Source organism: Genypterus blacodes, unplaced genomic scaffold (assembly GCF_046128005.1).
Source record: "Genypterus blacodes isolate CSIRO-AG114 ecotype Tasmania unplaced genomic scaffold, CSIRO-AGI_Gbla_v1 ptg000137l_1, whole genome shotgun sequence".
Lineage (NCBI taxonomy): Eukaryota > Metazoa > Chordata > Actinopteri > Ophidiiformes > Ophidiidae > Genypterus > Genypterus blacodes.
This window is the reverse complement of record NW_027466939.1, coordinates 214,761-238,909: the sequence shown is the minus strand read 5'-3', so window position 1 is coordinate 238,909 and position 24,149 is coordinate 214,761. Positions and strand designations below refer to the sequence as shown.

The following is a 24,149-nucleotide window of genomic DNA, read 5'->3' as shown; positions in this document are numbered from 1 at the left end:
TAAGGCATATTATCCACGCGTATACCACGCGTAGTCTTCGTTTAGCCAATCCCTTGTCGCATTAGACTCGCTGACAAAGAATATTTATGAGTCGAAGGCGGTGTACTGTGACGTCACATCTGCTCAGCCAATCATGCAGTGGTATTTATGAATATTCATACAATGCCCGATACTCGCCTAAAACTGATAAATTCGCGTACCGTTAGAAAGAGAAATGGCTGCAGCTCTGTCCCGCGCCCTCAAACTGCCAGGTAAGATGCGCAAAAACACATCTAAACGAGACAGAGAACAGGTGAAGGGACACAGTGTTTCCTTTCTTAGACGCGTGAAGAAGATAATTCGCTTAGTGAGCCAGTTTGGCTGGTTTATGTTGCCGGTGTTCTGGCGAAATCCGTTTCCCCGGGAGAATCTGACCTGATATCTCATGAACGCGTGTTTCTACCTATTCCTTAGTATGCGCTTGTTTACATCGGGGTTTCGCTTTCGGTGGATGCGTAGCCTGAATATGTCCATCCACCACCAACACTACAGCGGCACACCTCAGGAGAGGGCACTGAACGCATCATTTGTGCTAAGAAAAAGACGTATACTTAAAAACGCGTTGCATATATCTGTCTAACAATTGTGAGGATCACAGTGGAAATAAAGAAATTGTGACGACACCGCATATTAATATGTATTATTCAGGATACTGTAGGAGTAGAATGTTGGCAGTGTCAGTCGTAATAAACGCGAATCACTTCACGAAATACCGACGTAAACATGCGGAAAGTAAAGAGCAGCAATGCGCGCGCGTTCACGAGAAGATGTGGACTCAGATTGCCCCGTGACACTAATGTGTGCAGAACACCTCAGTGCCCCTCTGCTGCTCAGCTTCCACCATTGATTACTTGTTGTCATTTGCTGACTTGACACACACACACATATACACACACACACCAATGTGATTCTTCCGTCATATGTCTGTCTAGTGTTTGTCTGTTTGGAATGATGTCACAGATAAGTTGGTGCTGGATGCGAGCTGGCACGTATCAGCTAGCTGCTAATGCACCGCTGTAACCGCTAAACAAACAGACCTGCTACTGGATAATAAACAGTACGATTACAGCTTAAATGTATTAAGATAACCTTTAAAGTATCACCCGTGTTTGTCTTTGGCAGTTTGTATCTGGCATGTCTGTCATTCGGACTAGCCTGTCACAGTATTAAACTATAGTGCATTAATAAGCTTCCCCTATTATAATTCTCATATCAGTTGAAAGATAGACGACAGGACTGTTTCAAATGTTCTAAAATAAGAACAGTCAACAATATTGCAGCTTCATCTAATTGTGAAGAGACTTCAGACTGTCTCCATCAGTGTTTTCAATCTCAAAGACTGATTTAAAGAGGCAGATTTGGATTCATAATGAATGTTACACCCTCATTGCACCCTTGTTAGTATCAGTGTATCAACCACTTAACGCAAGACAATGTGAACACAGTTGAAACAAGTGCAAGTTCCTCATCAGCCTCTGTGTTTGTGCAGGGAAGAAGGGCTCTGAGCTGGGGGAGTACGACCCTCTGACCCAGGCCGACAGCGAGGACGACAGCGAGGAAGATGACCTGGTACTCAACTACCCCAGAAACGGCATGGGCAGGGACGGCTGCCTCGGCTCCTCCAAGCTGCGTGGCGGCAGACCTGGAAGACACGTCGGCGCCGAAGATGAGGCCCAGGAAGATGAGGAGGAAGAGGAGGACGAGTGGAGAGAGCGACTCCCCAGCAAGTTCAGACAAGGCAGAGATGACATGAAAGGAATGCAGTACTGGAGCCAGAGGGACTCTGACAGGGACAGGGCCGGGGAGGACAGAGGGGCCCTGGGGGGCGTGGGGCTGGGGGTCAGCGCCGCTGAGGCGGACGAGAAGAGGTTGAGGATGAAGAACGCCGCTCGGGCTGCGTTCTTCCTGGTGCCGCTGGTCAGCACCATGCTGCTCGTGCTGCTGTGCGCCTTTCTGATTCCGTGCCGGGAAGAAGTCCTGGAGAAGAGGCCGCAATGGGAAAGAGCACTGGGAGAGGCTGGAGGTACAGTAAGCTGTTTAAGTCTATAATAACACCCCGCTCAGCTGATCGAGGCTCAGATTATCATCATTTACTGGAAGTGTGAAGCCAAAAGGAAGCATTGCAGAAGGAACGGATGTAGAATGTTGTAATCATGGCTGCACCCTGTGATCTGTCTCAGCACGCTCTGCTAGAGTCATGTTACTGTTTTATTATCCACATACAATAATTAATATCTGCCTTGTTGTCGTGGTGACAGAGGCTGGAGTTTCCCCAAATCTGTCGTCCAGTCAGATAGACTTTTAGAAAGACTGAACTGCACATCATGTTCAGCCACACACACACACACACACGAAGGTGGTGTTCATCTTTGTTTGTGTTTCTCTGTCTAGGCGTCACCCCACCTGCACTGGCATTATGGGATGTTGACGGCGATTCAGTTGAAGATGTGTTGTTGGGCGTTACTGAATGGACCAACGACACCCATCGCACTCAAGGTAACAACCACCCATCTCACTCCTCTGCTCATGTCATCCTCCCACTCCTGAGACGCTGCAGCAGAGAACCCAAACCCAGATTCATCCTGTCGTCTCGCTGTCCTTTCCTTGTCCCAGTTTACAGAGCGGTGGCCCTGTCCGCCATCAGTGGCCAGCTGTTGTGGAGGTGGAACATGCGGGAGACGGTGATGTACATCCAGTGTGGTTTACAGTTCAGCGCCCAACCCTCGCCCGTGTGTCTCCTGATCTGCAAATCTGTCATCATGGCCGTCAACGGCACCACAGGTTAGTAAGTGAGAACACGAGCAGCTCCACCCCCAGCTGTTCACATCTGTATGAGGAGAACTGGAACGGTCGCTCTTTCTCTAATCACTCTGAGAGGAATGTGACACACCATCTGTCCACATCACTCACAATCGGGACAAACGAGTTTCCCCTTACATTCTCCAGGGAAGAAGCTGTGGTCGGCCCCGCTGAAGAATATCGAGTCCCAGGCCGTGCTGCTCCCAGACCTGCAGGGTGACTCGGTGCCAGACCTGCTGATAGCCACCCTGCCTGCAGACGAGGTACAGTTCCATTTACACACACGCCTCACCGGGGACCGTCAATTACCTGATCGGCTGCTGTGATGGTGATCATCGTCTCTCCCTCATCTTCACATCTTCCTCCTCCTGTTCAGTCTTTAGATCTCTCCTTGACTCTGATCTCTGGGCTGAACGGGGAAACGCTTGGACCTCCTGTCCCGTTCAACCTCACCGGACCTGGAAAGCTGATCGGCCCTCTGCTGCACAAGACACAACAAGGGGCCTATTACATCCTGTTTGGACTCGGTAAACTAATCAACCAGGGCCCGATTCACTCCAGTCTGCCCAGTTCCGTGAAAGTATTCAGCCTAAATCTTAACATACTTCACTGTGTCTGCCTTCCTTCAGGAAACGTGGAGGCGATCTCTCTGTGTGATCTTTACATCCGTAGCACCGGCAACAGGCCCGGATCTCCAGCCCTGGCACAGAAGGACCCGGGCTGGGAGGGTCTCAAGAAATCCAACTCCTCTTCCCTCATACGCATCTACAGGTACGGCTCAGCCAGCGACGCAGATCCTCCTTTGTCTGCGAAACAATAAACCTGGAATCTTTTGGTTTGTGGGAGATACAAGGACAAGTAGTTAAGAGTGGAAGTAGAAGTAGGAGGGAGGCTATTCTGCTCGCTTCTCCTGTGAAATCCTGTATTTGTTGATATTTCAGGACTGATTGATCTCTATCTGTGGCGTTGGAACAAGCTGTTTGCCGCTGTAACTGATATTCTTCCCTTTCTCCATCACGCCTCGTTCACACCGATGTTAGTGCAGGGAAGAGAACATTTCTATCTGTCTGTCACATTTAGGAACATGAAGGAAACTCCAAACTGTGCTGCCTGTTCTGTAGTGAGCTACAGTTACAGTTCAATTAGAAATGAGAGCATAATGTTAGCTTTTTAACCTTCCTGAGTTTGTGTTTGTGGCCTGGATTTGCCGTTATATGATATCTGTCAATTGAAATACATTGCGATATCTCTAAACAACATATAAAGTTGTCAATATCCTGTTTTAATTGAACCCAAATGTGTATTTCTTGCTCACCAGAGGATCTGAGAGCGTTGGCATGTTGCTCCCCCTTGTGGCCGGCTACAGCAACAACCACAACAGTCTGGACACTGTTTCCAACCTGAACTCTACCAAGGGAGACTGGGTGCTGGTGTCCGGCTCCAGCAGACTGTCGGTGCTCAGAGAGAGAGACCTGCGTAAAGAATGGACCATAAGCTCCGCCCCCATCCACAGGTACGGCACAGGGAGATCACACACAGAGTTAAGAGTTAAGAGTTTCTGATGCTGAGATGTGACACGTCACCTAATAATCCTTTATCTGTCCTAGTCAACCAGCTGTTGGACACTTCAACGATGATGGAATCCTGGATATTTTCCTTCAGCATTCAGCAAACGGAGTCATGAAGGTAAAACATCTGACAGGACTTACATGAAGTTAAACTCCTCCTCTTCCTCCTGTGATTCTTCTGTTGGTCTCTCTCTCTCTCTCTCTCTCTCAGGCGCAGGTTGTGGACGGAGCAAACGGACACCTCCTCTGGACGGCTGAGTTTGTGTGTCCTCGTCTTGTTGTGGACAGCTCAGCCATCTCTACCGCCGCTAACCTCTCGGCTTTCCTCTTCTGGGCCAGCGAGCCGATCAAACCACAGACAAACGACACCAAGACAACCGTGAGTCTGCTGTTGATAATGACAACAATCTGGATCGATATGGTTGATCTATTTTCTATTGAAAGTGTCAATCATGTGTAGAGTTCAGTTTTAAATGGAGCCATTAAATGAAAGTCGTCTCAGAATGCAGCCTAACTCTCCACACTGGTTGTGTAGGCGTCACCAGGCTTTGCTGCAGGGGAGCCCCTCATCAGAAAACTGTTCCTGCTGCATCCTGCATTTCCCACAATCCTCCTGGAGCTCACCAGCACCACAGACACCGCAGTCACATCTGCAGGTAAACTGTCATGGAGTTCAAAGTCACGTTAATGCCAGAATACATCTTCACAACACCCGTCTGTTCTGATCACGTCAGGGTTTTCACCTGTTGGGTTTGTTGTGTGTCCAGTCAGTTACCAGGAGCGACTGAAGGACGCCTCTTACATCACCGTATCGTCCCGGCCCACGCTCGACTCCGAGCCCGGTGCTCGGATCGTCAAGAGCACGAGCCTGAAAGCTGCCATCGCCAAAGGACGGATCGTGAGACTGGGGCAGAGGGAAAAGGCCGGGGGGGCCGTTAAGCCCGGTGCGTTCGCGGTCATCAAATTCTTCAAGCAACTGTCATTCGTACACCAGGTGAGTAAGGACGTGAGTGTGATACGATAAGACACAACTGAGTTAAACCTGATTACTGACCTGTTTAAGTGGTTCTCTTGTAGTGATGAAGCACCACTGCACCCATGTTGTGTGTCACAGAAGGTACGACTGAAGGGACTCAGTCACTAAAGGAGGAGGAGCTGAGGATCACTCTGCACTAAGAGTTCATGTTTTGTTTACCAAGTATGAATTTCTATTACTTGACCATTTTAGATTGTAGATTAGTTGTAGGAGGAGGATTTGTTTCTATTGTTCTGCTCACCAAGTTGTTTTTATATCATCTGTAAAATGAAAATGCTTATTTAAATTATTTAAAGTACATTTTGAAAGTGTAACATATGTATTTGAGTCATTGTTTAAGAGTTCAGTGCGACAGAACAAAACTTTATTCATCATGACGGCAAAGCACAATAATGCTGAGGGAGGAAGGTGTGTGTGTGTGTATGCAGCTCTCATATGAATGTAACCAGGCCAGATGTTACAGATGTGTCTGTGATCTCATCTTCCACCACTAAGAGTGCACATAACTAAGCTATGTTTTTAATATGTTATTGTTGTACAGTATTTATTGATTTGCTTTCACTTTTAACATTTTGTAACTTTAGAACTAATGGCTGTTTCAATTCATGTGGCTGCTAAAGGTTTCATAAAGGAAAGAATGAAAACTAACTCCGGTGTGGTGTTTGAGTTCTCGGGTCAGTGCGTCAGGGCGGCGCCAGGGGTCGCTGTTGCACCTGTACGCCCAAATTCCTGAGCTTTTCCGCATTGCTGCCGCATCAAACACCGCAAACATGGCGTCGGGCCTCGGTCGCCTGGTCAGACTAACAGCGAGAAACGCCCACATGTCCCCGCTGACACCGGCCAACGGACCCGGCAAGACCGTGACTCTGTGCCGGACCGCCGTGTGCACGTCGTCCGGTGCCATTCTGACCAAACCGAAGAAGGTGAGCGGCGAGTTTGATTAGTCGGCGTTTCACTCGTTAAACTATCAAGCCTCATGTAGCGCTACTGTGCTGTAACTTTACTGAGAGTGAACCTCTGGCAGGCTTCTGCTCATGAACTAACCCGCTGGTCTCTGGGGGGGTTTGTGGGGCTGCAGACCGCCTTTGGTCTCATCAGGATCGCGGTGGTCGCGGTTCCCTCCTTTTATGTGGGGACTCTGATCAGCAAGAACTTTGCCGCGGTGCTGGAGGAGCATGACATCTTCGTCATCGAGGATGATGATGATGACTGAGGAGACCGAACGCTTCCTCGTCCCCAGGTAGATGAACTTAAGATATGGAAGAACAGACTTAGACCAGAGAGGGACAGGGTGTTCAGACAGACACGGGATCTACTGGTGCTGCGTTCAATTACAAGCCAAAAATGTGGGATTACTCATCATCAACAATGCTGCTTAGTCTTCCTCTGTCCTAGTGAATTGAAATATTCTTAATTTGATGCAAAATGAAGCAGCAGTTTACACATTCACTTCCAAGATAGATATACAATAATAAAAATATAACTTTTACAAGATTGTCTACTTCTTAAACTAAGTCTTCGGTCATAAGGAGAAAAATCATAGGCGTTTGTAGTCTTCACCATCTGCAGCATTAACAGTTTCATTGTACTGCTCTTGTTTGTTTTTGCAGAGGTCTTGGAAGACAAATGTAAAGAGATGTGAAACCTTTAAAAATAAGAGAACACTCAGTAGTCGCCCTTCAATTCTGCTCTTTCCTCCACAGATGGCTTCATTGTCAGCGAGCCTCTGAGCAGAGACGGAGTTCTGCCTTCTGCTCTGTTCTTCAGTCACTGCTGCCTCTCCTGGATTCAGGGTTTTTTACTGTTACTGGTTTAGAGTCTGTGCTCCCCGAGTGTGATTACATCATGCTGTAATCTGCAGGCACCAAGTGTGTCTTAATAAAGAGGGGGACGGGTTTACATGGCTGCCTTGGCTTTGGCTCTCTCTCTCTCCACACATTTAGACTTCCTTTGAAAAGCTGAACAACTTTGAAAAGACAGGCTTGAGTGTTCTTGCATGACTTTGATCATAATTTGATCATTTAAGACCACAAAATTAGAAAGAATACTTCACCCAAAAATCTTATTTAACCCCTTCAGACCCAGCACACACACACATTAGGACGCCCTGATCAGGTTTCTGCCCCTGAATTAATGCAACTCTTTGTGATAATCACTCATTTTCATGTTTACCTAAGTAAGGTGTTAAACGTTTTGAATATGCTTGACAGTTAAGTGACTCAGAATTTCCCTAAATGGTTTCACAGTAAACCCAGAAAATGGAATCAGGCCTCCTACCACGGACACTGATCCATTTAAGCTCGGGTCCCCCCCACCCCAAAGAAAAACATTTCCAGTCCAATTTTTTGTCAATGTTTTGTGTGTATTTACAGTCAAGGGGAACATCTGTCACACAGGACATAAGCAGAAGAGGAAGGTCAGGGTTCAGCTAACATACTGTACAGACTTCACGGGTTGTGGCCCTTGTAGAATTTGGACAGGAAGTCAACGGGACGAGGTTCCTCCGACTCTTGGAAATAGCGCATAATGTGAGTCTTCTGTTTCCACACGTTGATAGTTTCCTCAAGATCCAGTTTACCCTGGACATCAAGGTCAAAAAACAAAACAAATGAAGGACACATCATCACAAAAGTACAGCATTTATCTAACGTAACATTCATTCATGATGAGAGGAAGAGGATGGAGGCGATGATGGCGCCGAGCGATGAATCTTACCTTTATGACGAGCATGTCAATCACACGAGGGTCGGTGACGTGCTTGTTTTTGTCGAAGAGCTCCCTCACTTTTTCTCGTCCCTCTCGTGTCGTGATGTCCAGCTGAAACATCGACACTGCAGAGGAGATCAAGCACAGAAAACACAGCAGGCTGACTTAGAAACACTGTACAAAGGAACAGGAGAAGGCCTTTGGAGAACATGTTTCAATTGATGCTTAGCTGCAGATGGACAGGTTTGGTGTTTTGGACCACTAAACATCGAACTTTCCCCTGTAAGACGCAGCAAGAAACAGCGTTGGAATGGAGGCATCTCAAACTCAGAAGAGTCACTGGTTCGATTTGACTGCAAGTTGAGCCACAAACTCTTTGATTGGTGGACTTGCAGTAAAATATATATATACACAGACAAATAGGTCAAAGGTCGTAGTGGTGATTTATAGCAGGAATTCCAACTCCATTAATATGACAGTGTTGCATTAAGAACCTGAAAAAGCTGAAATATTTAAAATATTTGTTTAGCCAGCTCCTCACCTACTCTAACTCCTAACGTGTCGTATATAGTTAAATATAAATAAATACAACATAATGAAAGCTGCATACGGACCAAAACAAACAGCAGCGGCACGGATGCGCTGCTCTTTACTCGCCCTCTCTAAGCTCTAATTCGTGCTTTTAACTTATTCCTAAATAAGCAATTGTGTCTGGCCGCGGTTAGTCCATGATTATAGCGGCTAACTGAGTCAATAATGTCTTTAAAGAGTCCACTTGTCCAGGTTGTTGGGGGTTCCTAGCTTTGTCCACTCGGCAGTCGCGACCTTGACGCTCGCGGCAGCTGCCGAAACCTCCTCTTCCCGCCGCAGCACACTTCGTCTTACCTGTGTTCGGGACTTCACGGTACCATGCTCGGTATAATTCCCGAACCCTGCGCTTAGCCTCGCCCAGGTCCCGGCTAAAAATTGGTTTGACAACTTTGACAGCGCCAGCTACAGATCGGGTCGTCGCCATGACTGTACCCGTTTCCGGTTGGACTTCTTCTTCGTCTTGTTGTAAGAGTAGATGAGGGGGCTAGTGTGCGCAGTGCTGCCACCCTCCGGCCTGAAATGACCTCGCACTTAAAACGATACAAATGCGGTAAGACTACTATGTTCCAAACACTACCAGCAGATGGCGCAATGTGTCAATCGGAGTTGGAAAGTTCAGCATTATTGGAGATTGACGTGACAATTTCCCAAAAATTAGTTCCCATAGTTATTAGTGACAGACACATTTTCACTAGCGGGGTCTGATGCTGTTTCTAACATTTTCTTCAGTCGGAATTAATTCAATGTCATTTCAATTGAACATTTCACACACTGGTGATTGGGTGTATTACCAGCTCTGCATCAGTTTGACAGTATTGTATATTTTCTTGGTGTAAAACCTTAGCAGAGGCATTTTATTGATGTTTGTCATTAATTACATGTTTTAGTGATTTGTGAAGCACTTCATGACTCTTGCCCTGGAGAGGTGCTACATAAAAAAAAACTCCACTTCTTACATTAACGTCAACTCTCATTCATTTGGATCATCTGGTCTTCCTCAACCAACAGGGGACACAACACAGTCTACATTAAATAAGACAGAATCATGCACGTATCAAAAGGCGACACTTCATTCATTTTCATTTTCTTTTAATATAATCTTATTTACACTGTTTTTTCCATAAATGTTTAGTACATAGTAAGTTACAATACCCTTGCATTCATTACACAGTGAACTCAGGACCTAAAATATGCAGATTGAAATGATATTGCATAACAACTTCAATCTACAACATATCCCAACAGTTTCCACATCATTCACTCGACATTTAGTTTTCTATTTCATTGCATTCAGTGGAGGCTTAATGACTGTCTAGAAAAATTTGTTCATTCAAGGTGGTCTTGAGGAAGATGGTTACAAGACAAAAGGAACCCTTTCCTCACATTCAAGCTAGGGGGGGGGGGGACAAAAACAGGCAGAGAAACATCACCACTGTAAAGGAAAAGGAGAATAGAACATGTACAAAGGGGTTATGAAAGTTTATTATACATGTCACATACAACTGTTGAATTCCCACTGCTGACGCGGTCCTTTTATCCTCCTGGCTCATTCAAAAAAAAGGGATTCAGGTCACGCCCCCCCCTCCCCTCCCCTCCCTCAGACCTCTGAGAGTACAATAAATATCAAAAAGGATGTTATTTCAAAACTGAAGGCGTGATGGTCAGTTCACTTTGACTTCAATAAGTGTAACAGGGAATTTTAAAATGCCAAAACAATATGTTTTTACACACCGACACACGTGTTCCTCCACATGTGTTGGATTTATTAGAGAAGTAAATCTGACTTCCTGGATTAGTTGAGTTGCGAGTGAATTGACCAATCGATTATGGTGGAGCAGTGTGATGAAGAGATTAGTGTGGGCTCTTGGTATATAGCAGCATGGTCAGTAATCACTTAGTAATAAATAATAAAACCAGACATTGACAATCAATATCAAAGTGTATGCCAGTATAAATGGAAGTGACAAAACGTAACAAAACAGAGAAGCAGGCTCGTTTGATCCTTTCGACAGAATAACCAGATGCCATGCATGACGTACAAACACACACACACACACACACACACACACACACACACACACTCTCTCTCACACACAACCAAATAAATCTCTCCCTGTCTCACATGCACACACTCACAAACACATACATGCACACATTCTGATATCAGACAGTGGTTAAACATGAAGCATGAATACTAATCCATCAGTCTTTCTGCCCCACAGAAAGACAATCCGTCTCACGTGATTGGCTGATCCTGTCCAGAGACTCAAAGGAGATCGGAGACAGACAGAGTCAAAATTGCTGTTGTGGTTGGCATTCTGAAGAATGACATCATAGCTTGTTAAAACCGAAGGATAAAAATGATCCTTCAATGTATCTGAAAAAGTTTTAAAATACTTTTGTTCTTGTTCTTTCTTATCCTCTTGCTTCTTCCTTTAACCCCCGACAGTTCAGACGTAGAGACGTGGCAAGGGACGCTGTGATGCTTGGCCGCTCTGTAGGATCTATTCTGTGCGTGTGTCTGTGTGTGTGTGTGTGTGTGTATGAATGTAAATGTCAATTGTTGAGTACGAGCGTGAGTGTTTGATTGGAGGCGGAGCCATCATTCCACAGCAAAGCCACAGGTCTCCTCCACAGCAGTCAGCAGTTTCTCATAAAGTTTCTCATACGTCTCGTACGGAGGGATGTCTATCCTGTTAAAACTACACAAAGAAACATTGTGAGTCAGCAACACACCTTTCACTGGGACAAAGCGGCAAAACAGAAAGCAAAAGTATTGAGCGTTTGCTGGGCGAGTTTGTGCGTTTCTCACCATGTGTGCGCCTTGGGCAGGTTGTCTGTGTTGGCATCTATCAAATGGATGGTGAAGAGCCTTGGTCCTGCTGAACCTGTAGAGCCTTACACACATACATTCTAGTTATGACTGATCTACTCTGATACACAGAGCATTGTACATTATGAGTGAATTCTCTTGTGTGTGTGTACAAGTGAAAGATGTATACAATCAACATTGCAGAAGTAGAATTAGGAATTAGAAAGACTACAGAGTTCCCACTGCACTGAAGCTCCATGTTCCATGTTGATGTAACAGAGACTGGGACTGACTGTGGGATCTGCAGAGCTAGTTTGGAGTTCCACCTGGCTTGTCACAGCTTGTGTAGGCTTGTACCGCAACATAACACTGACTAGCTATCAACTAGACGGTATAGTATAATGGGAGAATGAAGTGAGTGAATATGTGTGTGTGTGTCAGTGCATGACCCACCCTGCAGAGCTTTGAACCCCTGTAGAGGGACCCGGGTGGAGCCTGTGACAAACTGCAGCAGGCGTCCTCTCCTCTCCTCGCTGAAGGCTTCCACCGCCTGCCAGAACCACCGCACCACGTTGCTCTCGCTGGTGCAGTGCTTCAGACGCGTGTTGGCCTTCCAGTCGGCCAGGTCGATCTTCCCCAATCCACCGATGATCAACTGGGGGAGGTGAGGGAGAGGTCGCGGTGAGGATGTGGAGGGAGAGGGGGTGAGGTTAGGGAGGACAAAACAGGATAGAGAAAGGTGAAGGAGGGGGAGAGGAAGAATAAGAAGGAGAACAGGATGGGAGGAGAGGAGAGGGCAGAGGAACAGATGAGATGTGACACTAAAGCATTCTAACACACACATGATTGATGTGTTTTTCACACACAAACGTACCTCCAGTTCTTTGTGGTCGAAAGGTTTCAGGAGGTGCTGGGGGATGAGCTCACTGAATCCCTTCTGCAGGGCCAGGAACTGAGCCTCAATCCCCCGCATGAACCTCCAGTTCACATAAAGCCTGGACACAAACACACAAACATTGATTTCATATAACTTTAATATCGGGCCTGAAAACAAACACTGATGTTTGGAGTGAACTCACTGCATGTCCTTACCTCACATACTCCTTCTTGTTGTCTTCCGTCACAGGGATGTTACGGCCGTTAGGTTTGAGTTCATGCTGTAAGAACTTCCCAAAGGCATTGTGTTCCACGCAGAAGGTGTGATCCAGGACTGAAGTGATGTCGTTGTCTCTGCACATCAAAGATCACAGCACAACACTGATGTGGAGATCTCAGTACAGGACACGTGTGAGAGCATGGAGACTGTGTGTGTGTGTGTGTGTGTGTGTGTGTTTGTGTGGGTGTTTGCGTGGGTGTTCAGGTATGTTTGCTTACAGTATCCAAACAAGACTCTTGTGCAGCTCAGGGTCAGTGGTCTCCAGGTCGTTGAGCTGGATGGGTTTGCCTAAGAGCTGTTTGTAGAAGGGCAGCGTGAAGCTCCCGTTAATGTAGTGACCGTGGAACACCGCCAGGCCCATCACACGACCCACAAAATGGAAATAGGACAGATGGTCCTGAAAGGTAAGAGAGGCAAAGTGAGAAGGATTCCTCTCTTGTTAAGCTGGGGGGTTGTTAGTGTGTGAGGCGTCCCTGTGTGCTTACAGGGTTGATGGAGGAGTCCGGGTTGATCTGTAGTGTGTAGATGTTGTCTGTGGAGTACTGGAACAGGCCGTAGTAGGGGTTCAACATCTCGTGACAGAGCAGGTACAGCCACTCCCTGCAGACGGAGAGGAACATGAATGTCTACCAGAACCAGAACCAACAGCAACAACTCCAAACCAGCGGGAGAGCGGCACTGCTGCGCCGAAGAGGCTTGAGAGCTGTGAGTGCAGCGCGGCATGACAGAATCATTTAGGTCCCGTTTGTTGCTATGCCGATTCCAGAATCAGCTTCATTTACAGTCGCACACACACACACACACACACACACACACACACACACACACACACACACACACACACACACACACACACACACACACACACACACACACACACACACACACACACACACACACACACACACACACACACACACACACACACACACACACACACACACAGGACATGTGTGGCAAATGAGTGCAAAATGAGCGCAGCGTGTGTGTGTGTGTGAAGCTACCTGGCCACACCCCCGTAGTCCAGACCCTCCTCTCCTCTGAACTTCACCATCAGACGCTTCTTCAGATCTTTGGGCCTCATTTTCATGATCTGCCGGTACGACTCCTATACACACACACGAACGCACAACATACAAATATTTATACAGCGACACACAATAACAGCATCGTGAGGGAAGTGATGACATGTCGGCCTGTGATACGGGCGTTTGGCTCCAGACGGGTCAGATCAGTAACGTTCTCTCCCTCACTTTATCACTGTGCTCAGTCGCTGCCACACTGGAACAATGCATTATTGTGACGGCTGTGTGAGTCGGGATGTGCCTCTGTATCAATCTGAGACAAAGGACACACAGTCTCTCCGCGCTTCTTCCACAATCTGAGCGCTCTTGTGTATTGTTTTGGCCTATGTGTGTGTGTGTGTGTGTTTGAGTGAAACAAAGATGTCTCAATATCTGGTAGCTATTTCATTTAAATAACGACAGAGGCTCATTTCCCTGATTCCATCCTGCTCTGCTTGTGTGTTGGCGTCTTGTCCACCCACCTCAAAGATCTCCTCCCGGGACACCTCGATGCGACAGTGCCCGGCCTGCGGCTGCTGCAGCGACAGCTCGTGGCGCAGCAGCTTCAGCTTGTGAACCAAGTCTCTCTCGTAGCGGACGGCCACGTCGCCGTCACCTCCTCCCACGCCGCCGCCTCCGCCCTCCTCACCCCCGACATCCATCTGGGGAGCCTGGGAGGATTCTTTTGCTTGGGACTGTTGGCTAAGAGGCAGGAGAGGAGGAGAGAAGGAGAGGAGAGGATGGTGAGAAAGACAGATAACATGAAAGAAGACAGTAATTGTATGGATGTGTGTCTACCAGTGTGATGCCGGACACACTGGGCTTTGCATTTGATGGCCAAGGAAGCGTGTGTGTGTGTGTGTGTGTGTGTGTGTGTGTGTGTGTGTGTGTGTGTGTGTGTGTGTGAGAGAGTACCTGATAATAGTGTGTAGACGGGGGTCGGTGAACTGCGTGGTTCGGTTGTTGTGGTCCACAAAGTAGATCCGACCCGACACAGTACTCCGGACCTCCCAGCCCACCGGCAAAGGGCCGAGCTCCTCACAGCTCACACTGGCCAGGTCCCTGCACCAGGAACGCACAAACATCAACCAACAGCACGCAACCTGGATGTCTAACACTGAATTCTATTGAGTTCATTGGAGTTAATTTAAGCTTGGAGTTCATTTCAGCTTGTTTGTATTTGTGGTTCTGGTTGGATTGTGCGATCATACCGAGGTATTCGAGGATCGTGCCAGGTGCTGACCCCCGTCTGTGTGTGAAGGAAGTACACCTGGCCCTGTACTGTTGTTCTTTGCTCTGTAACGACAATCAGGCAGGAGATGATAAGCACGTGTGCGTCTCTCATGAGGCTCACACAGGAAGACAAGTGGGATAAGGATACTGACCGTATCCCTCAGGCAGATCTGGCGGTTGGTGTCCGTGCGGTCGGTTCTGAGGTGTGTGACCGTGACCTCTGGAGTCCTGACCTCTGATTCGCTGCATCTGAAGACGGTTCTCCTGATTGGGCGACTCCAGGCGACAGTTCCCGCCCCCCGCCGCCCCGGTGGGGTCTGAATAGGGAAGTGGCTCTTCGCTGAAACATCCCTCGAACACAGGCCTGCACACACGCACACGCGCGCACACACACACACACACAAACACACACACACACACACAGTTACATGATCCGTCAGATGCTTTGTAGTTTGTCATCAAGAGTATCAGAGACTGCGACCAAAGACCAAATGACTCAAAACCCTGCCACACACACTCTTTGTCTCCTCTTAAATCTGCATGCTGACACACAGATGGGCTATAGGCTGAATTATTGATGCGTCACGCTCACCCTTCATTCTCTAACAGCCCTCTGCAGTCCACTACAGGACCTCCACTGCCGATGCGGTCTCTCGTCTGTAAACTCACTGGAACACAAGCAGGTGGGACAAGTTCAGACGGTGAGTGAGACAGGAAACGCCACAAAGCAGAACAGAAGAAGAAGCTGAAGTGGGGGGTGAATAAGTGTGGGTGTGTGTGCGCCTCCTTACCTACGATCTGCCCTCGTACTGCGTCGCTGTCTGAGGGGTTCAGCTTACATAGATCTAGACGTTGGTCTGAAGCGAGACAAGGTAAGAAATAAAGAACACGTAACACAAAAGCCTTCCTCGCTTCCATTTGTTGTTTTAGAAACGGGCGAATAAACGGTGAAGGAGGCCGACTTACATCCCGTGTCTTTTAACCTGCTGATGGCGTTAGAAAGCAGTCGTATGCAGCCCAGGAACCCGGCCCCCTGTCGTTTATGGATCTTCTTGTGGTTCCATACACTGATGGTGATGGAGTCTGTTTTCCCGATGTAGCTACACAAAAGAGAAAGGAACACACACTCAGCGTCCTGGTGCCTGCTCATAGGTTCATCAACACAGTGTGATGGAGGTGTGGAGGGGGAGACTCACAGGTCGTAGTGCTGGTTCCATTTGGGGTCCAGTGTGCTCTTGACCGTGTCTGTGGAGTGGCACTGGCCCGACCCGTCCACCACAACCTTAGCAAATGGATCTGGCAGGCCTGAACACACACATTTGAATTTCAAAGCAATCCACGTAACACAGAAGACATTATTATGACACACATTACTAAGACGGGCCACAGAGAGGGAGGCTGTCTGTGGTGAACAGCGTTTGGTTGAACTTTTTCAGGAGCATCTGGTGTGTGTGTGTGTGTATGAATTATAGTAAAGCGCATCAACAGGCTTGGAGGCAATGTTGTACCCGTTAAGAGAGAGAGACACACACACACACACACACACACACACACACACACACACACACACACACACACACACACACACACACACACACACACACACACACACACACACACACACACACACACACACACACACACACACACACACACACACACACACACACACACACACACACACACACACCTTTCTTCTGCTCATGCTCATACAGATCAGTGTGTGTTCCTCTCACACCTGTGTGATTGAGTGGAACAGGGCTCAGGTATGTTTTCATGTTTTCATGTTTTTCTGTCTTCCCTCTTGGACCGACTGAGCCTGGGCAGGTCTGAACACAAGGACTCCACCATCTGAGTCCTCAGGGTCTGGGCTCGCTCACACACACACACACACACACAACCTCTGGAGGAGTTGGCTTGTGGTTGGAACATGAGCGGCACTCTTTCTAAACCAACTGCGATACCATCTATTGATCTATCGATGGATCCTGACCCAGAGGGGGCGAGCTGGGTGCATGTGGTTAACTACACCTTTGGCTCACCACAAAGTAATCAAACAGATGCTGTGAGACGGTTACAACATCTGGAGTTTAGCCAACATGTCTACAGATGAACATGGAGAAGCTTAGCCTCTCTTCAATAGGAGCTCCATTCAGCAGGTCTCCTTTACATAATGTGACGCACTATGAAACAACCGGTGTGTGTTCCTCACCACCGTCTATGTGAGATGAAGGCAAAATGGACCATAGAGACATTTGGCACGTAAAAGGGAACGATGAAGATACTTACGAAAGAAGTCTTTCTTTGCGAGGTTCTTGGCACATAATACTGCAAAGAGAGAAAACACAAGAATGCCACAGTTAAATATGTTAATTCCTGTATCTTACAGTGTGTAGGCTGCCACAAATGCATGCTGTGCTACTCAGAAAACAGTCTGAGTGGGATGTTAGAATAATAAACACACACACACACACACACAATGAATGGCAGAATCCCTGCACAGCCTGTTTCTCTGGGAATTCAGAGTGCAGCGCTCACGCTGACCCAGACTCAGTGAGTTTGTGTGTGTGTGTGTGTGTGTTTTCTTGGTATTTGTTCTGAGCGCCAGACAGCCTGTCTAGCAGGACAGCAGGCCAATGTCACATCAGGTCAGCTGAGCTCTGTTGTGAACGCTGAAATCCACAACGCTTCCTCAAAGACAAACCACTGTAGAGTCACAAGTTGTAGCAGAGTGATTAGCGAGCATGAAGAGCATGGAGGAAGAACAAGCTTTAATTGTTAGATTAGAGCACATTGAAGGAAACTCGGCTGACACGGCTGACTGGAACAGGAGTGCTCCCATTCATTTATTTACCCAACCGTTTCCTCAAACTCACAAACGCATTCCCTTTTTACGGCCTTACAGCCAGCTGGTGATGACGCAGCGACTGTGTGAACATCTGTGCAGGTGTGTGAGCCGCTGCTGCGCCGCACTGGCTCAGCGCAGGAAGTCACAGGTGATTTCTGTATAGGTCTGACTTGGTTTAGAAGAGAATCAGTAACCAATGAGATGTTATCAAACACGTGATCAAAGCTTGGAGCTGTCTGGAGGTTTGACCCAGTCAGTCAGCAGCAATCCAGTCAGTCAGCAGCCATCCAGTCAGTCAGCAGCTATCCAGGAAGCCAGTCAGCCAGACACGGTGGGATGTGGTGACTGCGGTAACGTGCGGTACATGTGTCTGGCCTAGCCTGGTCTATTTCCTGTGATTAACCCGTGGAGAATGACTGCAGGATATCCTTCCCTCTTCCTCATCCTCCCCTTCCATTCCTCCTCCTCTTGACTCACACATTCCACGTGCAAACCTCATCTTCTCTACAGACACAGTGACAGATGGGCAATGAAACCAGGACAAGGAGGGAAGGAAGGGAAAGAGAGGGGAGACTAACGTGTCCCCACTGACCTCCTTCACACTACCAGTTGGGGACCGTCTCTCTCTCTCTCTCTCTCTCTCTGTCTGTCTGTCTGTCTGTCACTGCCACCACCGAGCTGTCCAGCCCTCTCTCTCTCTCCTTCTCTCTCTCTCTGTAGGCTTCCATGCATGTTTAAATATGACTCGACTGTGATTGAGGCTTTGACTTGCCTGTTTCATGCAAAGACTCGATGCTTGTGTTGCTGCTTGACTTGTATCTATTGTATCGGTCACTGATATGAAGACGGTCCAGACTTTAGATTTAAACTCAATCAGATTCAGATGCAGCATTTCATGAATCATTTGCTTCATGAATCACCGTTGGTAGCAGAATTGATTGTAGAGTCCCGTGCCTGGTGTACAGCGTAGAGAGAATGACATCAGCACAAACTGAAGTACACTTGTTTACAGTTACTTAGTGCAATAGGACTAGTAATTGTTCCTCAATTGGAGGACTCCTTTCTTACTGCAGTGCCTCACGTGCAGTCAATGTCACTTTCCTAATATTCCAGTCCAGAAAACAACTCCCAGACACATCACCCTGGTGCTGAGTGTGTGTGTGTGTAGACGTGCTGTCTGTCTGTGGCAAAGACAGTCCAGCTGTAGGAGGAGGTGACCGACGGGCCCTTTCTCAGTGTTAGGAGGAAATTCCTCATTCTGCCAAGGTCACAGAAGTGCACCGCAACAGCTCAGCTTGTTCCCAATATCCCCGGTGCCTCTTTCTTTTTATGGCACTTCGCATTTATGTCCTCTGGTCTCGCTCTTTTTGTTTTTTTTTTGTTTAAAGCTGGAGAGCCGGAGCAGGCGAGCCTCCAGGAGAGGATTTCATTTCTCCCAATCTTACGGGCACAAAACAGAAACAGCAGCAGCACAAGATGATCAAAGTGGAGAGACACTTCATCATCGGCATAGCATGTGCTCTGGAAATATGCAGTTGCGACATATTTTTATCATAATTCCTCATTCCCCATAAATACTCAAATACCTCAAATTTGTTCTTTTGGCTGGAGTCGTGCAGCTCAAACCAAAAGAATAATCCACTTCTATTCTTTATGTACGTGACAAGGACGATGAACTAAGTCAACCTGGCCAAGCCGACACAAATGGTTAAGAGTGTTTAACATAATTCTATCCATCAAATCTTGACAGTGGTGGAAGGCTTCATAGCACAACAGAGGCACAGTGGGCCGTGTGAGTCTCAGTGTGAACGTCTCTGTGATCCCGGAGCAAAGCAGCGGCCGGTGGGCACGGAAGCAAATATGTCACCTACTTAAAAACATACCTGGCACAAGCATACACCTACACGCACGCACAGACACACACAGGAACGCGCACGCACAGGAGATGACAAATAGGTTCCTGTGCTGGCGGCTAAGCAAGTACAAAATAAAGGGCTTAACACACAAACCACAAGTAAGCTAAAAAGGTCACTACCTCAAAAGGCTGCTTCTGTCAAATATCTTTCAGTATTATTCTGTTATAATCAGCGTGTGTGTGTGTGTGTGTGTGTGTGCGTGTGTGCGTGTGTGCGTGTGTGTGTGTGTGTGTGTGTGTGTGTGTGTGTGTGTGTGTGTGTGTGTGTGGTGTGGGGGGGGGCTGCAGGTTCAGTGAGTGAGTAGATTAGAAGTTCTTACACTGGTTCCTAAGTAAGCAAAATTCCTCCTTTCCTCTCCTTTCCCTTCACTTTGACTGCATTCTTTTCAGGTTAATTCTTTCAATCTTTTCAGCCAGAGTTGACTTCCCCCTTTCTCTCTTTCCAAAGTATTCACCCCCTTCTCTGGTCACAAACTGTTCCGACGCTTCCCTGTGGTTGGACAGTTTGGGTTATACCTGGCTAACGTACCGGCCACAACCTGGTAAAGACCAAGCATTTGAGAGTGAAGCTGTTCCTCTTTCCTTTACAGCAACCACTTCCCAGTTGTATCACATGAAGACAGCGCTAAGTGGTCCGGGGGTCCACCGACACCAAGGCTTCCTATCTGGCATGGACGTTGACAGAAACGGCTTTGTGCAACTGCATAAAACAGCACACCCACTACAAGAGGGGATCGTTCCACAGAGTCAAGTCTCCAAACAGCTTTCTGTTGGGTATTATGGTTCACTTTTCAAGTTTCCTGGTTGTTATCAGGCAGCGCAGTCTCTCTCTTGCTCACTGCTAGAGAACGGGCTTCATTCTTCAGACTTAACTTCAGCGGGCACACCTCCACGTTGCCTGGATGTACGTCTAACGGACCGTGGCCGCAGAAACGGCTGCAACTTTATGAGGAAAGGCTTGATTTACACAAAATGTTAGCAATGGAAATTCTTCCGCCAAAAAAACTAGTTCCACTCCTCAGTAAGTCTACACAATATAAGGAACGTCTGCATTTCATTCCTGTTTGATATGATAACACAGCTACAATGAGTCTAGGTGTTCTTGAAATGATGGTTATGTAATGTTTGATGCTTAGTAACAGAATGACCTCAGAATAACAATACCTTGCAGGTTGATAGTGGCAGAGTATAAAGCTTTAACACTATAATAGGGTCTCATACAGGACAGCAAGTCTTCCTCACCGATTGCCTGTTCCAAGTACATGTCATTATATCTATTATAGGCATGATTACCCACCAACAGTGTTTGTCAGAGTGGGTCTACCAGACGTGTATTTATAACACTTTTCTCACGACTAGGGCGCTTATCCGCAAACGGCCGATGACACAGACAGACAGAAAGTACAACTGTTTTGACTCGCTAAAACATGTCCATGTAATCACAACATGTCCTCCGCATTGTGAAACAGGAGTGAAGCCTCCCTGTGCTGTCTGGGTCCGCCTCAAACACACAGATAGTCGTGATACAGGGCCAAAGAGCCCCACTCTGACAGACTAAACAGACCGCCAGGCAGCATTGCACTGCCATTGGCTCAATGCACATTCCACACCCAATTAGAATTCCACTCATACCTGTGGGGGCGGGGCACAGTTGGGGGCAATGACCTCTGTGTGCAACCACACTGAAATAATGAGTCACTGGTTAACACACACACACACACACACACACACACACACACACACACACACACACACACACACACACACACACACCCAGATGCACTACGTACAAAGACACACTATGTACAAAGACGCACATTCTACTATCTCAAGCATCCATACAGACTCACTTTCTCTCCTCTCCGTCACCCGACTCTCAAACAAACTCATCCCCAAACATCTACTTAACATAACCACTGATAACTTACGGGAAGGAAACAAGTCACAAGTGGAAGAAGCATGCCAGATCTGTGTGTCTATTGTCTGGAAAATCTGTGCCCTTTGTCAAGTCAACTGGAGAAAATAAGACATGGAAGAAACACAAACCAGACTTTGAATCCTAAATAAAAGACTCTAAATCACTCAGATGGAGATGGACTGAACCCTTTCCTCTCTTTGTAGCTGTAAGTAGTCTGAAAGTGGTTAGTGGTTCTAGGCTGAGAGGAGCACATCATCAACACACGGGCCAGCACTGCCATCAATCATCCTATACTTGACTTGCCCTTGTGCCCTGCTGTAAACACGACACCCTGCCGTCTCCACTGTAAACCAAAACAACACTCCAATCGACACATAAAGAGCATTTCCATCTGTATAGAGGAGTCCAGTCAAAAAACATCACCGCTACAGACCTGGGGCTGGCCTGTAACGCCGGGTCAAATAAGCCCCAAGAGAGAAAATGTGTCAAGTTTGTCTTCTCTGAGCGAACCAGACGCCTGAGCGGCCACAGCGACACACCGATGTGCTAATCAATACACATGGATGATCAAGGCTACCGTGTCAAATATACACACTAATCGATTTGAGGAGGGGCTGTTAGTCATCTGTTGCATTCATCGACAGAACGGGGGCTCGACCATGACCGGGTCAAGCGACGGGTTCGGCCGGTGGTCAGCCAAAGAAAATGGGTGTAGCTAGCAAAGGTTAGCGGTCAATGGTATCTGCTGTGTTACTTACGGCTAATGCTAGCTAGCGAAGAATGTAACTGTAGCAGAAGTTTCTGAACATGGCTTTTTGAGTGTCAATGTGTCCAATGAGAAGGAAACTACAGCGGCCGAGCCGTAGAACCCACGAAACACACCGAATAGTAAGCTGTAAGAACCGGTCCTCTTCTAGGTAATAGGGTTTCCAGTGCGGCTAACCAGCTAGCTCTGCTGCTAACGGGTTAGCCATACAAAACCGGATGTTTAGGCTAGCAGGAGAGCTGAGAGAAAGAACCTTCAAAGGCACTCCGGGGTTTGTTTGGTTGCCACGGAGCGTTATAAATAAAACGTTTCAGCTCCGGTTAGTCACAACATGTACCGTGAGCCCCCGGTTTGATCCCCGGGCTTACCTGTCAGTCGGATTTTGATGCTGGACCCATTTCTCCGAGTCCCAGGATTCGACATCACTCCGGGGGAAAACGACCCACTAACTTCCCGTGGGGTCTCCCAAAAAGCTGGCTTCACAACTCGACGGGAGGATGGCCGCGTTACTAATTAGAATTTCCGTTTTGTATTTGTCCTCTTCACGGGTAAGAATGTATTATTTCATCGTAAAGTCCTCCGCTCCTCCGAAATCCAACAACACGGGAGAACAAATTCGGGCAGACTCAAGCGCGTGGTGACGTCATAGCATAACGTAACGTGCTCGCCCCCGGCAAAACGTGCGTGTTCCAGGGAAGATGAGGAAAGACGACGGGGAAGACATTCCTCATCCGTTTCTTCATCCAGGTTACGTAAAGAGCATTCCCATACAATTCCATTACATTTATAACTCTGACAAAACAAAACATTGACATTCAAAGGTAGAATTTATTGCAGGATTGTTGTACTATATCTTTTATTATACTAATATACTACTACTATATATATTAATGCACTAAATCAAAAGAAATCAATCATTGTAATTGCCCTTTATTACAATGGACATTCTGTCAGGAGGTGAAGTGCAATCACAGGAGCTCATTCCCTTATATGCAGATGACAGAATAAATTTTCACGGACATTGAAATCAATAATTGCTTTTTGAATAGTTGCATATATAGTTGCATATATGAGTGTTGTTCACCAGATAAGTGGCTGTGGTGTTAACTGTCTACAGGCAACCAGCTGAAATCTCTTGTGTACACTGAACTGCATGTACATGGAATTAGAAACATTATGAAAATGACATACCGACATGACCCAAAACTAGTGATTGCATGGAAAATTTTAAAATGCACTTATTTGGCCTAAAAATGTATATGAGTCAAGTAAAGCATGGCCTAAAATCATCTTTAAATGGTCTTTAAGAGGGCGAGGGTGAGCCGGGTGGCCTGGGATAATGGCTGGAGGGATTTGGCTGTTTGGCAGTGTAGCTAAAGTATTAGCTGGTGAGAACAATGGATCCTCTCATCAGCTTGTAAAGACACAGTAAATCCACAGTGAAACAGCTTATTGAACGCCACACACTCCCAGGGTAGAATACACATGAACACCCATATACACTGTCGCACAAACAATCATGTTATTTTACCCTTTTACATACCATGTTTTTGTCTCAAAGTCCTCTGGGGTCACCATATTCTCTCTCTCTCTCTCTCTCTCTCTCTCTCTCTCTCTCTCTCTGTCTGTCTCTCTCTCTCTCTTTCTCTCTCTCTCCCTCTGTCTCTCGCCCTCCCCACTTTTCATCTTCCCTCCCAA

At 47.1% G+C, this 24,149-nt stretch overlaps 4 protein-coding genes across 6 annotated transcripts; 2 read left to right on the top strand and 2 right to left on the bottom strand.

Annotated features, from left to right (window-relative positions):
- Window positions 1-173: 173 nt before the first annotated feature.
- fam234b (family with sequence similarity 234 member B) lies at window positions 174-6,124 on the top strand. Its single transcript, XM_076164583.1, has 13 exons — window positions 174-251; window positions 1,529-2,062; window positions 2,431-2,535; window positions 2,653-2,820; window positions 2,986-3,101; window positions 3,215-3,365; window positions 3,468-3,609; window positions 4,157-4,351; window positions 4,446-4,524; window positions 4,618-4,785; window positions 4,942-5,062; window positions 5,174-5,400; window positions 5,484-6,124. The coding sequence occupies exons 1-13, from the start codon at window positions 215-217 to the stop codon at window positions 5,484-5,486; spliced, it is 2,046 nt and encodes a 681-aa protein (XP_076020698.1). The 5' UTR covers window positions 174-214; the 3' UTR covers window positions 5,487-6,124.
- A 65-nt stretch (window positions 6,125-6,189) lies between these two features.
- On the top strand, window positions 6,190-7,341 carry smdt1a (single-pass membrane protein with aspartate-rich tail 1a). The gene is made up of 3 exons (XM_076164585.1): window positions 6,190-6,365; window positions 6,521-6,682; window positions 7,146-7,341. Exons 1-2 carry the CDS (start codon window positions 6,213-6,215, stop codon window positions 6,653-6,655), a joined length of 288 nt encoding a protein of 95 aa, XP_076020700.1. The 5' UTR covers window positions 6,190-6,212; the 3' UTR covers window positions 6,656-6,682; window positions 7,146-7,341.
- Window positions 7,342-7,776: 435 nt separating this feature from the next.
- ndufa6 (NADH:ubiquinone oxidoreductase subunit A6) lies at window positions 7,777-9,208 on the bottom strand. The gene is made up of 3 exons (XM_076164584.1): window positions 9,034-9,208; window positions 8,158-8,273; window positions 7,777-8,021 (listed from the first exon to the last, which is right to left on the bottom strand). The coding sequence occupies exons 1-3, from the start codon at window positions 9,161-9,163 to the stop codon at window positions 7,890-7,892; spliced, it is 378 nt and encodes a 125-aa protein (XP_076020699.1). The 5' UTR covers window positions 9,164-9,208; the 3' UTR covers window positions 7,777-7,889.
- A 658-nt stretch (window positions 9,209-9,866) lies between these two features.
- smurf1 (SMAD specific E3 ubiquitin protein ligase 1) lies at window positions 9,867-23,088 on the bottom strand. Of its 3 annotated transcripts, none has more exons than XM_076164609.1 (18): window positions 22,820-23,088; window positions 17,294-17,332; window positions 16,201-16,309; window positions 15,971-16,104; window positions 15,796-15,861; window positions 15,597-15,672; window positions 15,157-15,368; window positions 14,983-15,067; window positions 14,687-14,833; window positions 14,254-14,473; window positions 13,712-13,815; window positions 13,193-13,307; window positions 12,926-13,104; window positions 12,644-12,781; window positions 12,426-12,546; window positions 12,005-12,206; window positions 11,552-11,636; window positions 9,867-11,441 (listed from the first exon to the last, which is right to left on the bottom strand). In XM_076164609.1, exons 1-18 carry the CDS (start codon window positions 22,872-22,874, stop codon window positions 11,342-11,344), a joined length of 2,187 nt encoding a protein of 728 aa, XP_076020724.1. In that variant the 5' UTR covers window positions 22,875-23,088; the 3' UTR covers window positions 9,867-11,341. The 3 variants fall into 3 exon arrangements, with proteins under 3 accessions (XP_076020724.1, XP_076020725.1, XP_076020726.1); XM_076164610.1 differs by having other exon boundaries at window positions 11,552-11,627; XM_076164611.1 differs by lacking the exons at window positions 17,294-17,332; window positions 22,820-23,088 and adding an exon at window positions 16,743-17,264.
- Between the last annotated feature and the right edge of the window lie 1,061 nt (window positions 23,089-24,149).